Source organism: Pyxicephalus adspersus, chromosome 1, assembly GCF_032062135.1.
Source record: "Pyxicephalus adspersus chromosome 1, UCB_Pads_2.0, whole genome shotgun sequence".
NCBI classification, from domain to species: Eukaryota; Metazoa; Chordata; class Amphibia; order Anura; family Pyxicephalidae; genus Pyxicephalus; species Pyxicephalus adspersus.
This window is the reverse complement of record NC_092858.1, coordinates 81,576,568-81,593,627: the sequence shown is the minus strand read 5'-3', so window position 1 is coordinate 81,593,627 and position 17,060 is coordinate 81,576,568. Positions and strand designations below refer to the sequence as shown.

Below are 17,060 nucleotides of genomic sequence, written 5' to 3'. Positions count from 1 at the left end.
ATTACCTTTTATAATTCCCACTGTTTGAATTTATTGACAATGCCATGTGGGTTGCATGCCATCCTTGTTTTTTTAGTTTTTCATTTTATTTAGTAGCACTGTCAATAGTTGCAGAAATTGGTCACCTCTACACCTCAGTATTTTATTGGTTGTGATCCAGTACCTGATTGAAAGTAGATCACATTACCTGGATGGAATTCAGATTACTAAAGTACTTTGTATTAAAAAAAAATGTTTTCAATAAAATGCTATAGCCCTTATGTACATCCCCTTTTTCATCCCATTTCTGCTGACTTCCACTAGCTACTTTCAGCCACCTACTGTCTACATAGACAAGATCCAGTGTCAGCTGCACAATATTACTCAGGATTGGCTTCGTGTCGCCTATAGTCGACATTAGAAAGCCAGTGGTGTAGATATGTAGGTTAGAGAACCAATGTACATTTTGGGAAAGGGCCCCCTTGCTGTGTTCCCTCCCTTTATTTTGTTCCCCCTGATTTACTGCCCCAACAAGTAAGCAGGTCAGTTCTAAAAAAACAATACAGAGTTCAGGGCATCAGTATGTTTCACACACTTGGTCAAGTGGTTTGTAAAATCACATGACTAATAGGAGGGTGGAGAATGGAGATGCCCTTAAGTTGGTCACTTGTAAGTCCAGCCACTCAGTGCCCTGAGACTGCCGCTTGTTTAGTACATTTAGGCTTGCATGGTCTGCCAGTCACTTCACAAAGACTTAACTGCAGCATCTATGCATTTGAGTTCTGTACAAAATCATATGTTTTTGCCCATAATTTTTTTTTGCCCATAATACTATAATAGGTAGCCTTCCTGGACAATAGTAGTGTGCATAAAAGCATAAGCATTAGTACTATCTGAAAATGACAGCATTTTTGTGATCGGGACATTCCACAGAACGGGAAGACTAAAAGGTGCCACAGGAATGTTCAAACCAAATCAGTTTTTTGTTCAAACAAAATTACCCATTTTCTGTATATGATGAGGCCTAAAGGCACTTGTATGTGCAAGCTGTCAAAACCTTCTGTCTGTTTTATTGCGCTTATGGAAATTATTTTATTTAAATTTAATTAACATCTTCCAAACCATATTTGAATACATTTGTCATCTGATTACGCTTTATTTGATTACTTATGGAAATATTTTCAAGGTAAATACCTCACCCTTTCTATACTCTGCTATTTTTATTCTTAGTTTGGAACTTGTTAGTAGTTTGAATGAAAGTTCTTGAAAATATTATTAAAATAACAGTACATGTAATGATGCTCCTCCCTAAACTACTTTATTTGTTTGAGACTCTACCGATCCAGGTACCCCCCCAAGCACTAAAAACTATGCAAGCAGCGTTTCTAAACTTTATTTGGGCACACAAAAGACACAGATTAGCTAAGACGGTAGTGTGCTCCCCCAGAACAATTAGGGGCCCCAGACCTGCACAAATATTATTTAGCGGCTCACCTGCTATATTTGCCACTATGGACCTCACCTCACTCACCCACGGTATGTAGAGAAATAGACGGGGGTTGGATAGCTCCCATACACCCCAATGTTATGCTTTGGAGCTCATCTCTGCTCTTGGCTGATAAAGACCTGCTCGCCCCTATGGTGTTCACAAGGACTGTTTGGCGGAGTTGCGGACACAAATACACCCTTTTGTCAGAACCCTCAAGCCTGACATCTGTAATCCACACCCCACAGTTCCCTGATAGTTTGCGAGGGGTGATGTCAGGCCCTTGGAGGGATAGGGGATTATTCCAAATTAAACATCTGCTGCATCCGGTGGAGAAGTGGTTGCTTACCTTTCAAGAACTATGCGAGAAGGTTGAGCTCCCATGCACATCTTTTTATGCTTATCTGCAAATTAGGCATTACATCCGGTCCCTCAGTCAGGTTCCTAAACATGACTCCTTTTGAGTGGTTGTGTGCGGAGGGCCTGTATACCAAAGGTGTTGTCTCTTCTATATACAGTTTTTTGCATAACTCTATGCGAGATGCCTCTGGCAAGTTTACATACATGTGTAAATTTGAGGCAACCTGGGAAGTCTGGGACCATTACTATGCCCAGATGCCTGTATTACCCTCTACCTGTTTTGCCGTTTTACTTTTTCATAAATAGGGTGACATATGGCGTTTATGTCCTTGCCACACTCTACTCCCCCATCCCTGCCCCACCTCTCCAACTTCTCTTTACTTTGTTGCTGGTTTGCCTGGGTTGTTGGCTACTGTTCTGTTGTATAATATATGTTAAATTAGTGTGATCACAATATGTTCTGTTATTTTTATGCAGAGTTTATTTGAGCATACCTCTCACAGTGATTTACATAACTGGCTGAAAAGTTGTGGGTTTTTTTTTCTTTAATTTTTTGCACTCATTTGTTATTTATTATTATTATTTCTTGTCTTTATTTTTGTCTAAAAAAGGTCAATAAAAAATACAATTTAAAAAAAACCAGTACATGTACCATTTTGTATCCTATAAAAGATAATTTTGAACTAGGATAAACATTTCTATTGTGGAAGCTTGCAGATGCACACTGTTTAGGTGCATACTCAACATGCAACAGTTGTAGCTCATTTCTCCCAAACTAGTTGAACTATCCAAATTTTGTATTTGCTGATTTTGAGTCTGCCCATTCTTTAGTTTGGTGTTCCACAACCCCAGTCTGTTTATTTTTTGTTCTGCTATATGTAGTTTTGCATTATATTCTCAGTTAAAGCTTTGTTATTTTGAAGTCTAATTTGTTAATTTTTACTTAATGTATTTAGTTAAGTCCTCAATTAGTTAGTTGAGTCCAGTTAGTTACCCTGTTTCCCCGATTATAAGGCACTCTCTTATATTTTTTGAAATGCCAAAATATGCCCTGGGTCTTATTTTCAGGGGATGTCTTATTTTTCCATGAAGAAGACTACAGTACACATTTATTGTTGAAAGTCACTCATGATCACTCATTATTATTAAATTTATAAAATTTTGGACATATTTCGGTGAGTTATGCGGTTTTTCGGTGAATTATAAGTAATTATTAAATAATTCGGTGAATTATAGCCTACAATCTAAAATAAATTTCCATGCAAAAAATGTAAATATATATATATATAACAAAACAAGAGTCACAAGCAATTTACATACAGAGGTATATAGGTCCCTACAAAGTGCCAAGCAACAACAACCTAACAAAGTGTATCTGTATAGGATAGCCAGGGAGCAAAAGAAATGACATAAAATATCAAAAAGTATCTAAATAACCATAGGAGACAGGTGAGTGCCAGGGTATACCCGGCTTGAAGGGCTTTGGCTTGACAAGATCCCTGAGATTGTGGCTATCTATAGAAACCTTTGATGAAAAAGTTCCAGGAAATCCAAATTTGATTGTAAGGAACCAAAAGGTAAAAGGGGGTAGAGGATTACAGGCGACCAGGAATTGTGGGGTACAGGATATTGCCTTAAACACGTGAGTAGTATGCATCCCATTCCTTCTGTGTGGGTTCAAACTTTTCTGTGTTGTTCTTAGCTGTAAGAAATTCCATTAGGCGATCATTCTAAATACGTTTTTATTTGTCCTCCATAGAGGGAGGTAGGGTAGCTTTCTATTCTATTAGCTTTCTATCAGAGTGCTAGCTGCTACCAATATATGAGAGGTGAGCTTATGTGTAGGTGGGCAGTGATCGGGAGGCCCTAAAGATGAGTGAAGGGATATGAAGTTACCTAATGGTGAGTGATATCACAGAGAAGTTGATTAACTTGCTTCCAATAATCTGGAATAAGGGGGCAGAACCAAAAAATATGTTCAAGAGTTCCTCTGGGGGACCCACATTGCCAGCAACCTAGGTTTGTACCCGGAAACGACCGGTGAATGTGTATTTTCAATGCATGTAATAATTTTCTTAGCACTGCACTAGATTTTATATTATTTCACAAACAGTTGCTGATAATTCAGTCTTTAGCCACAATTGGTGTGTTACCAGTTGTTTTGTAGACTTGGAGGAGTTTTAAGAACTGCTCTGCTGGCACAGGGACTGGCAGGGTTGTGGGTTGGGGCAAAGGAAAGCTAAATTTGTGCTGTTGTGGGGTTGGGCGTTTAAACTAACCCGTTGCACTGCATGGACAAAGCACAGATTTGTCTTAAATATACTAGAGTGTTATTGTGATTTTTATTTTTTACATGACCTTCGTAAGCAGCTTGGAGTACAGCAGGGGCTATTTTCAATTTACTTTTAGAGACTTATGCAAGCAGCATGTAATTAGGGATTGTGGAACAAAATAGAATTCTCTGCTTTCCAGAGGAAAAAAATCTATGCTTTTACTCAAGGCTTTATCAGCAGGCAAAAGTTGTTGGACATAATTTTTAAAAGTAAAAGCAACAATTTGCTTTCTAATACATGTTCTTGTTCATGTACAGTTCTTGGAAATATTTTTTGATAATTAGGACATGACAGTAGGATTTAATAGATTGTGTGAGAAAAAAAATTGGTCTGCATTTTATTGGTACATTTTTAAAATTTAATACAGTTCACCTAGTCTCTAGACCAACATTTCTGTACTCTCCTCTTTTGTTCTTTATATATTTTAAAAGATGCTAAAATGGGGAATAGGACTTAAGCTACGTACACACGTCAGATTTTTATCGCCCGATAATCGGCATCGGCCAATTATCGGGCGAAAATCTGCCGTGTGTACAATCGTGCACTCCCTTGTCGTTGGAAAGGATCGTGAAAGATCCTTTCCAACGACAAAAATTGCAAGTGTGTACGCAGCTTAAGTTTCAACTAATATTACATTCAAGTAAATTAGATTAGCCAAATAAAAGTTGTTGGTTTATGTGGTTTTTGGACTTTGCGCTTTGCTTTGAACTCCAAAGAACCATATAGAACAGCCGCTCCAATAACTCAGGAAGTGGTTTTGTTACACACTAATTCTAAAAAAAAAAAATTCTTATTTCATCGGGTGGTATTTATATCATTATCATTTCCAGGCATGCTTTAACATCTTTGTTAATTACATTCTTGAAATATTATAAACAGTGGCTTTGACCTAGTTTTTTTTTTTTTGCTTTCAGGAAGACATTTAAATAAATAATAAAAGCTGAAAATTATTTTTATAAATAGTGTAAATATATTAATATTATTATTATTATTATTATTATTATTAATAATAATAATAATAATAATCAGTATTTTTATAGCACCGACATATTACGCAGCGTTGTACAATAAATAGGGGTTGCAAATGACAGACAGATACAGTGACACAGAAGTAGGAAAGGGCCTTGCCCTGAGGAGTTTACAATCTAGGGGATGGGGGAAGTATCACACAATAGGAGGGAAAATATGTAAAGGAGGGAAGTAGTGAGGGTTTTAAGAGACAGAAGAAGACGAGAAGGCAAGTTTGAAGAGGTGGATTAATCAGATGTTAGCTGATGATGATGTTATTCCCTGGATTAATTCCCACTGCAATTTTGCACTTGGCCTTGCATGAAGCTGTACTTTTTCTTGTTCATTGTGTTGTTTCTATCTTTAAAACGTGCTAATATTTCTAATTACAGTTTTTCAAATTGTGAATGAGAATCTAAGTAGCAGAAGAACTGTATTTGTATACCCTTGATGTGTTGCCTGCTATAGAGGCCAGATGTACATTTTGTCTTGCTGTGCAAAATTAAAGTTAGGACACCTCAGAGGATGCATTAAATCAGTTTAAAACATATGTTATATAATTTTATAAAATATTCTTATCTGTTGTGTGGTCTCAGACAACATAATATTAAATATGCAAAATTCCCTACCCTCAATGTCACATTGTACAGTATGCCTAATCTAGGTAACAATGAATTTATCTTTTAACTATATATTTGGGCAGCAGCTAACTGTATCCATTGATTCATACTGTTTTACATGAATAATTAATATTTTGGGTGTAAAACATTCTAACACATATTACATTTTTTTACATTAATTTGTATGCTGAAATTTCTGTTTTTGCAAACAAGGCAGATTTCAGAAGTTAGAAGTGACCCCTTGACCCTATTTCCAATTAGACATGGACCCCAAACATGCTTAATAAATTAAGTACTACACACATATTTATATACAATTTTTTTCTCTATGGTCTTAGATATATAGGTATTGATAAATAATTCACTGATAAAATCATTGAATTTTTGGACAATTTTATTGGGTGTGCAAGTAAAACTCGGTACAGCAGTGTTTTCTCATAGTGTAATAAATAGGTTTATCATAAAATAGGTAAAACAACTGTGAGAATAATATTTGTCATTAAAGTACTGATAGACCACATATAGTGTTTAAATATATAGGATGATTTGACAATCCCCAAGTATCAGTGCCTGTTGGAACATCCAAAAAGCATGTTGTATAAGGAACAGTAAGTAGTTCATGGGATGGAATTGTATTGTGTCAAAATGGTCATTCCCACCAAGGAATAAATATGTGTAAATATTTTTTAACTAATAAATAACTCTGTTTATTGCCATTTCTTTTACACCAGCTCTAATAATAAAAAATAATATAGTATCACAAATTAACATACATACTGGAAAACTGCTGTGAAGAAAACTAATTATGACCACTGTTTATAAGGATAGTGTAATTCCAGGAATATTCACCCACATTTTCTATTATTTGTTGGCAACTTTTGTTTTGATTTATAAAGCAGGCTGGCAAATCTTACAGCGTTTAGGTGAAGGCAAACATTGAAAACACACAAATCATTTAAATTAAGTGTGTTCTACTCCAGTATTTAGGAGCCTGGAGCTAAACATATTTATGGTGTTTCTCTAGACAGCAGTAAATTTAGTATGAAAAAACAGAGTCAAAAAATGATTCTGTATGAAAATCATGGCCTGTATGTGGCATTTGAGGACTAAAGTTAGACACCTCTGTTTTAAATACCATGCTTGATGGATGTCTTACTGTTCAGCTATTTAGTTGGTTATTATACATTTTATTAACAAATTGGGTTCACCTTACTGAATAACCACAATTTTATGGGATTTTTACATTATTGTTATGGCAGGTCTACTGTCTAGCAGACTTGTGGATTACCTGAGGAAAATATAGAATGATCAAACAATTTAACTATGGTAATCAACGTAGCACAAGGTACATTTGGAACTCAAATTTTAAACAAAGAAATGGTGCATGGGTATATACTGATAATATGCATATTTACAGATAATTTTTATAGTTACATAGTGAGTCAGGTTGAAAAACGACATATGTTTATTTCTTAGTGGTTGAACCTATCTCAGATATAAAACCCTATGGACATAGTTGATCCAGAGGAACACAAAAACAACCCAGGTACAATTTGCTCCAAAAGGATAAAAAAAATTATTTCCTGATTCCATGAGGCAATCACATGTTCCTTGGATCAACAGTCCTTTTTACCTTTATTTTAAAGCTTTAATACCCAGGTATATTCTGTGCTTCTAGAAAAGCACCCAGCCTAAAGTAATCTATATTATTTGCTGAAACTACATCCTGAGGGAGCCGATTCCACATTTTCATAGACCTTACAGTGAAGAATCCCTTCCTTATCTGGAGCTTAAACTTCTTTTCCTCCAGACGCAAAGAGTGCCCTCTTGTGCTTTATAATGATCTCAACGTGAATAATGAGGAATAGAGTTCTCCATATGGACCATTTATGTATTCATTCCTTTTATTAGTTTAGTTTTATTTCAAGTTATATACAGCTTTATACATAGTAACAGTCCTGCTTATTCCTATCAGGTCAAATTTCATTGTATATATTTTATTTTTTTTAGGTGATGGCCAAGTGGACTTTGATGAATTTATGACAATTCTTGGTCCTAAACTTGTATCCACAGAAGGTCGGGATGGATTTCTTGGAAACACAATAGATAGTATATTTTGGCAGGTAAGTGATTCGATTCTCAATTATCAGCAACACTTTATATTTATTTATACCCTAGAGCAATATTTTTATTTATATATTAAAAAAAACAGTAAATTATAGATTTGTCACTGTTTATTTTCTACTTGGCCAAGTCAAAAGTTTTTTTGTATGTATCTTTTAATGTTATTCACCCATTTAAATGCCAGATCATTTATCTGTTTATCAACCACTGTATCTTATTATAATTAAATCGGAAATCCAAGATCCAGTAATGGTGACAGTGTTTATAATGCAGTCATGGATACATTTACTAGTAGTTGGGAATACATGAATTTATCATTGAATTCTCGTCATTCATTGAGTTTACAAAATGCGTTTGTATGTGCTCAAATAACAAATTTCACCTACCAGGACAATTTGTGATTGGTGATTGTGCCTAGGGCCTCATCCTTTTATTATAAAATGTGAATGATGGTTGGAGATCTATTACATACTGTATCATTATGATGTTTAATTTAGCTTTCTTTACGTGTTTATATGATATAATATTTTTATTGGCATTAGTAAGAGTCAGTTTTAGCCATAGATTAGTGATTTACAAGTGATCTTGTTTGAACTATTGATGAAAATTTTTAAGTTTAATTACCATAGCTTTCAATGAGTTATACCTAAATTTTAGACACAAATCCTAAATAAATATCTGTATCAAGTGTTGTGAGTTCTGCCTTTAGACTTCAATGTCACTTTGCAAGTTTAAACGCATATTGAGCCAGATGCTCCTTAGCAATTAGTGTTTACTTCACACTTTTCTGTACACCATTTTGGAATATAACGCTGTACAAACAATATTTAATGGTAACACAATTCATCTGCATTTTAAAAATATTATTATTTTTATAGAGCCATTATCCTCTGTAGTGCTGCACACGGTGCAATATAGACAATATCAGGTAACATAAATACATACATAGTTCATGCACAGTACAATATAAACATATTGAAATATATAAAACTAAAAATACCCAGCGAATGTAGAGATGGATAGTATCTAGCAATGAATCCTTTATACAACAAAAACAGTAGAAGCAAGAAACATCAGAACCATGCTCTTGCAAGCATACAATATATAGTAAATTTTAAAAAATTAGGCAAACATCGTACTAATTTTAAGGTAAATAATCAATTATATTTCTGACAGTTTTCATGATAAATTACAGGTACGGTCTTTCACTTGGTAACAATCACACTTTCTCTGGGTTTTTGCATTAAAAAAAAAGCTATAAAATGAGCTGGGAGATTTGCGTTTATTGCATATTACTTTGTAGATTTTGTTTTCCATGTATATGTGATTTGTGCTAATCAGATTTTTTAGTACCTTCCAGACGGTTAGGAAGTAAATAATTTGAAGTAGCTGTTTTCTGTTCTTCTGGATAAAATTGCAGTCACTGTATTTACCACTGTTCATTTGCATTATGTATTTAACTATGCGAACTGTGTATATTATTTGTTTAAATTGTAGCTGTGTATGTAAAAAGGTATTGCTTAATTTTATTTACTAGACAGGAAGATCATGTGTAGGATTCAAATGAGACTCATTAAGTCTTGTTGTACCTGTATGTCAACATGAGCCGTGAATATCTAAAGCATTAGTTATTGTTTAAAGGCTTTGGGTCATTGGCAATGAAAATGCATGCATTGTAAACAATAATATTTGTATTGTTTTTTTGGGTTTTGGGTGATAGCAGGTAAAAAATCTGAACCTTGAACTGACAAATCAGTTGGATCCAGGTAGATCTAATTTACTTTCCAAATATTACGCAAACTAGTGCAAGGGATTTTGAAAGGAATATAGGTTTGCACATGGATGTGTGCTTCTTGGTTGGATGGCTGAAGGTAGAAGAGCCTTACTTCATTTACCAAGCTAAATTAATTATGCCTTGCAGAATGACAATTCACTTTGCTAGGTGAACAGCCTAAACACCTTTAGTAAATCAGCCCCATTGGACAACTACAAAGAACATAATGGGAAGGTGGAAAAAAAAGCCAGATCAAGTTCCCATCACTATTGAGAACCCATTTATTTGATTATTGAACAACATCCTTGGTTCCATTATATGTAGTCTTGTAATAATTGCATTAGAAAGCATATTGGAAGTAAGGATGAGAAAGCAAGTTAAAAAATAAGCAATACAAATGCAGTAGGGCAAAATTATACATTTTGGCAAACCTTATACAAAGAATTGTGGAATTTAAAAACGAAATGCTGGTAAATTAAAAAAATGGTTTGTATAATGTCAAACATTTCCTTTTAGGTTATTATTTTTATCAAACACAGTACTGAAATGCAAAACTAAGGTAACAGGCTTGTGTTCATACATTCAGCAACCAGTTTCACTATTTTATATTATTATGACAAATATTTTATCACACAATATTTGCTACTTTGTTGTAATTTATTGGATTGAGAAGCGATTTTCCCCCATATTAGCTTTATATGTACAGAGCCTAAAAGGCCCATGAATCAAACAAGTGACATCAGTTTTCAGAATATATCACTTTGCTCTCTCTGAAAGTCAAAGTATTTGCAGATACAGACATTGCAAGGTGAAATGAAGTTCAGAATTTCTGGATCTTCTGCATAGTTATAGCTCTAAAATAATGTCAGCTATATCTCATACAAGTTGCAGAAATGTAAAACTACAAAAAGAACATGATCAGTGCAGTAGACCATTCTATAATTTAGAAAACTAAATTGAAATCTTATTTGACTTTCTGCCCTTCACACTTTTATTAAGGTTACAAGGTGGCAGGTATCTATATTTAATAGATAGATAGATAGATAGATAGATAGATAGAAACACAGATTGCCTTCTTTTCTCACTATTGTTGGTGTGTTTGCCTTTTATGTTTTATTTTGTATAACTGAACTGTAAAAAGCATGGTGTTGCAAGGTTGAAAATAAGTAAACTTCTCAGAAACTTTTCAGAAAATATTTGTTCTGCACAGTGTAAATAGATAACCTTGTCTGTTAATGGCATGTTCACAAGCAACAAATTGACTAATTATTTGTTCTGTCCTAGACCTTTAAGTTGTTTTGAACTGTTAAAGAACAGTGGCCAAAAAAATGGTTTGGTCAAAATATTTATAGGGGCTTGATGTAGTTGTAGTGTTAGGAAAAGTTCAGACCTGCAGCAGGGGCAAGTGATCCCACATGGCTCCCAGCAACTTAATCATCCTCTATTGGACTGCCATGGGTAAACGCTACATAGTAGTATCCCCCCCTGGTCAGCAGTTCACATGAATGCAACTGCAACCTTACTGCCAGCCTGAGCATAGCTTTATCTGCACTGGTATACCTACATCTAATATGCCACTTCTAGAACTGAAAGGGTACTATGATGATTTCATTTTTATATACAGTATTTAGGTATTGCAGACATAAAGCTGTGGGACAACACAAATATGTTATTGACAGTAAGTTTTCAACAGTGCTTAAAGCAGACCTAAACTGAGAAAAAAAACCTCCAGGAGGTATTACTGCAATGTAGTGCAGAAGAGTTTGCAGCTGTGTCTGTGGTGGCTTCCTATTGACCACATGGGGGATATCTGGCAGGAATATGGACAGGTGACAATTAGACTTTGGGGATGCAAAGGCAAGGAGTAGGTGCAAAGATACTTTTATAAAAGTATAGTTATATGAATTATTCTTGAAGCTTTGTAAATTTGTGATCAGACAGGTCTTTAAAAAAAATAGGACAGCAGTCATTTTATTGCAGAAGGGACATCACATCTTTTTTTTTATTCTTCTGAAATAAACGCTAGTCTGCACCCCAGCCTGGTTAATCAAAATGGCCAAAGAACAGAACAAGGAAGAACAGAGCAGAGAAGATAGTGGTGCCCTAGACGAAAGAAGGACCAGTGAGTGTGTTTAAATTGTGATGAGTTAAGGTTTTTATTGCAGAAGGGACTTTACCTGTTCCTTTAAAAGGACCTGTCTGGTTGCATTTTTTTCTTTTATTTTTAGAGTTTAGGTCTGCTTCAAGTTAACTAACAAACACACCATTAAAAAACTACCCATAATAAACTCTTGCTCTGAAATGCTTGCTCCTCAATACATTATTCTACTACTGTGTATCCTATTAAATTGTTTTCTTTAGTCAACAAACTAAAATGCATCACCAAATAAATATAACTGCACTAATCTCCTTGCAAACTAACATTATTATTTACAGAATGTAGTAAAGAAAAGTTGGCGGTTTCAGATAGGGCTGAAACGTTATTCACAGTAATGTCTCACTTGCATTACTCTATTTTCATTGTTATAAATTTATGCTCTCACAGTTATACTTTTAGCTGCAGCAATATAAATACACAGGTGATTAAAACTTGGCAAGCAGGGGAAAAAGCAGTAGGAAACTCATAATTATAATTCTTTGACATTAAGCTGCTGACTGTTATTTTACTTTTTTTTTCTGTAAAGAACGACATTTAGAAACATTGTGACCTCTAAAAACTGTGATTTTTTTAAAGAATTTAAATATTACATTTTAAATAAGAATGATTTTTAAAGGGTTACATCCAAACATTACTTATTTCTACTTATCTTGTCAACTTTGTCTACAACTATAAGCACACTATAACACACTAGGCAAGAATGAGCACTGTACACACAACATTGTTCAGCTCTGTAGAGAGGTGAGTGGGATGGTAAAATAAGAGGAACCCCGCTGCATCTTTTACTAAAAGGAATTATATTGTTTGTCCCCAGAAAGTCGTTTAGTGATCTGCCACAGAAGAATGCTAAATAATATCTGCTGTGTACAAGCTAAGATTTTTTGAGAGAATCACAATTGCTTGTCTCGGATGACAATTATCTAGCATGTGTATGTAGCTTTAGTCCTAAAGCTGGAACTAGCTGGAGACCTAAGATTCAGAGGTAATTCAAGATTAAAGTTGCTGGCATACCTTCCCCTGGTAAGATGATGATGTGCTAGAATTATTGGGAATTATCACAAAATAAATTTTATTCACTTCAACCTTTCAATCATGGGAAAACCATATTCCTGTTTACTTATCACATCTACACATGGCTGGGTATTCAAAATTAACACGATTTTGCTTTTCACATGATTAAATAATTGTAATGAATATTCAAACTATTTATTGAGTGGAAGTTCTTCTCAAGTCCTTTAGTAAATCAACCTAATATTCTCAAAACTTTTAAGACTACTTGAAGATTAGGTTCTAGTATATAAGAATTAAAAAAAACTGTTGACATTTGTACTAAACTGCTAAATTATGTACCATACACCCCTGAAAGCGGCAATTTTTGGGATGGTGAAGAGTGCAGGTCCTCGCTTTTTTGGCTTTATTACTTTCAGCAGTAGCCAAGAAAACTATACTTCACTGCTGGTTGGAAACTTACCTCCCAACAACGTGTCTTTTTTTCTAGCTAAGTTGCAAGAATTATTTAAAATGGAATGGGTTGAAACTTCTATGCATAAAGAATTTGAAACACAGTTTTTCTTTAAAACATGGGAAAGCTTTATTGGCACACTTAACTCACCTACAAAAATTAAACTATACAATTGTTTCCATCACACCACTTGGTATTTGGGTGGAGAACAAGAAAATGACCCCCTATAGATGGCGAGTAAACTCTGCTATGTGGATCTGTCCTGAATGATATTAACTGTCTGCCTATGTTCTGATTGTAAATTAATACCAATGTATTGTTAATTGTTGTTCCAAAGTTTTTGTACAACAACTGCTAATTCAATTTGTATGTACCATTGTTAATTATTGTTAAACCTCAATAAAAATATTAAAAAATATTAATTAAAAATATAAAAAAAAGAACTGTTGAACCTCCCTGTAGATCTGGTATTATTCTATTTCTTGTAACACAGTGACAAAACTGTGTTTATTACAGTAAGCCATTTAGCAGCATGGTCATGGTCTTACACTGAAATATAGGTGTACATTATTGTTAGGTAATTACCAACCATGTTAAAGCCTAATTCCGTAGAAAAATAAAGCATGTATTGGTAGAGCCAACAAGTAATAAAACTATGTTACAGAGGGGCCCTAGTTTATTATTCTACTTTAATGTATGCACATCAAGTAGTATTTTTTTTTCTAGATTTCCTCTGGTTAATGTTACAGTTTACAGCTAACGAATTCCATTCCAAGATGCAGTTTATTTCTCGTAACAACCATTTTATTAGAAATGTCTAATATTAGGTTTAAAATAAATATAATATTGTGGGAAGTATCCCTTTAATGTTTACTTGAAATATACAAGGATCTAAGATGTGGGATGCCATGTTGAAGGATGTTTTACAAAACAGATATAGTACACAAGTCAAAGTGTTAATTAAATGCTCAAGATATGATCATTGGTTACTGATTAAAGTGTGACTAGACACCAGCAAATTAGCACCTTTAATCAAGTGAGAAGAAAATTTACCATGCATGTATTGACTTTCTGGGAGATCTAACACACTAGGCAAATCTTTTGCACCAGGGAGACTGAAGTCAGTGACAAGACATGCCTATTAAGCACCATTCAACAATAAATATACGAATGCCAGTAATTAAATGTCAAACTAGGCCATTAAAATTCTGTTCTTAATTATTATACTATTCAAACTTGTAAAGAAGGCAACAAGTAAAAAAACTAATTTGCAGTTGTGTGGAGATTTCCACATTCATTGAACAGGCAGTAGGGCAAAAGCAGTTGAAAAATAAACAGCAATCATAAACCAAGGCTGCTCTGGAGTTGGGCTAAATTTTAAACTATGAAAATTAAAAACCAGAACAATATGAAAAGGGGAAAAGAATCTTGAAACTACAGACAGAAATAAGAGGCACGCATTAATTCAGTTCTGCAATAAATGATACATAAAGAATGTATTTTTAATGCAAACAGTGAAAATTACTGAGTTTGAGTTATTAGCCTATTGCAGGGTATTGTACATCAAAGAACAATAGGAACTCACCAGCCCCCCTAATATTTGACCATTGATTTGGGTACACGAAATGAAAAACATTTTCCGGTTTTACATGAGGTATGCCAAGCCCCATCAGGGTCTTTTAACTTATGGGGAGCACTAAACCTGTGTATTTTAAAATGATTTTCAGGGTTCTTGTTTTTTCCTATAGCAATGAGGCACCACTTCTTTGTGAATATCAGCCCACATGACTCTTGGTATAAGGGGAGGCATTGGAGAAGACCCTCAGAAATTTTGGCATAAACTTCTGTAATAGCTGTATTAGCACAAAAACCCCTGGCTAGGATTTCAACAGACAGAAAAAAGTAGGAGGCGGGGTGTCTTCTAAAGCATTATATTTTTAAAGAAGATGTAACTGAATAACAAGTAGCATTTTTTATTTATTATTTTTTTCATTTTGTGTCATCTGAGGGTTGATGATTTCCTGTAGCTTCTATGCGGCATTCTCTCTCTCTCCTCTCTGTCTCTCCCTCTCTCCCTTCCTAATCATGTATATATTTATAATCTCTTGGTATATTTCCTGTAAAATGGAATGGAATTTAAAGCATATGCATTGAAATGAATTTGAATCAAATAAAAATGCTGTTTAAACAACCATATGGTAAAAAGCTGCATTTAGGACTGTCAAATCAATGAAAATATTTCAAACTGCTCAGCTAGTACCCTTTATCCATTAGAAAAATATGTAGAAAAAAACAACGGGACTTTACTGGACAAAGTAACTAATATGTTTATATCCAAATAGACATATAAAAAATTATGAACATTATTGTGTATTCATTAAAAACAACAATTAAAATCTAGTGCATTAAAAATACATGCAAACCAGGGATATTCGGGCTTCCTCCAATATAGGGGTACAACCACTATAGATTCTACGCGTTTCATGGACTATTGCCGTTTTAACAGGAAACATTACAGGGATATCAGGTCGTGCCCACTCAATTAGAGGGGTAAAGGTAGCAATGCTTTTTTTTAATGATTTGTTATTGCCAAAGATTTCTTGAATTTAATCAAAGTATATCCAAGCCCCCGCATGCTAATCCATGTATTCTGTAACAACATCATTGCTACAGAATCCATGGGTTAGCATGTGGGTTAGCGTCTGAACCCAGACCACCTTGGCAAATTTCTTTCCAATTCGAATAGCAGAAAAAAGCTGTACCTGACTTATTAACACTTTGAAGGTAATTTTAAAGTTATGGATTTAAAGATGTGTATAAACAGCTTTGAAAAAGGAAAAGAAAGCAGTCTAACCCCTTATCGTAACATAAAACATAGGTTAAGTGACTAAACTTTCACTTTCAGCTGCTCAAAAAAGTTCAGCCTGGAACAGTCCTTCACAAGTCCAATTTGATTCATGATCCAGTCCATAGCAAGGACACCATCAGAAAAAGTCCATAAATTGTGAAACAAATAAGGCATAAGCAACTAATATTATCCTAATGCACCAAATGAAAAGACCTTGCAAAGTCTTTAGTTCAAAATTCATGGTTTGAAGAGGGCATATTTGAACCACACTGTTCTATCTCCAGCATCTTCACTTATCACTTATCCCTATCAGGACATGGCAAGGGTCCCTAGATGGGGGATAGAGAATAATGGGGTCCCCAGCAATATATTCCTTTGGGGATGTTAAGTCACCCAATCAGACAGGGCACAGCCGACCCTCACTTCCTGGATCCTGGCCCAGTGAAGGTCAGTCAGAGCTAGTTCTGTAATTGGGCTTCTAAATCTGGTTCCATATTGTTGCAGTCTTAGCCTACCAATACTAGCTCCAGTGAAAACAAATATTACCCAGTCATTGATGTACTAATCCCTGTGGCATATGTCTACTAATTCTTCCATCTGATCATGGCTAAATATAGGTATATGGGTGCTTGGTGAGTTTACCGAGGAAGCGACATAGGCTCACAGCTCCATTGTCAGGCCACCTATGAATATTTTCTAAGTGTTTTTATATGAACTTCTTCAGATAATTTATTTATAGTATATGTTTTGTAAATTTTTTCTAATTTCTTCTGTTGCTGTTTTTACAATTTTCCACTTTATTTCTTTACTTACACGTTCCTTTGGCAGCATTCATCAAACTATACACACTGAACTGTTTTTATAGAACACAAACAAACAAAGCATTGCTAGGCTCTCATTTAAGTCTA

General features: G+C 34.6%; 1 protein-coding gene across 2 annotated transcripts in view; it reads left to right on the top strand.

The window, feature by feature from the left end:
- The window catches only part of CALN1 (calneuron 1), a 139,401-nt gene that overhangs the window by 79,756 nt on the left and 42,585 nt on the right, over positions 1-17,060 (top strand). For both annotated transcript variants that reach the window (XM_072415952.1, XM_072415943.1), the window contains exon 4: positions 7,797-7,909. In XM_072415952.1, the coding sequence (XP_072272053.1) occupies positions 7,797-7,909 (113 nt within the window). The remainder of the gene's footprint in view (positions 1-7,796; positions 7,910-17,060) is intronic.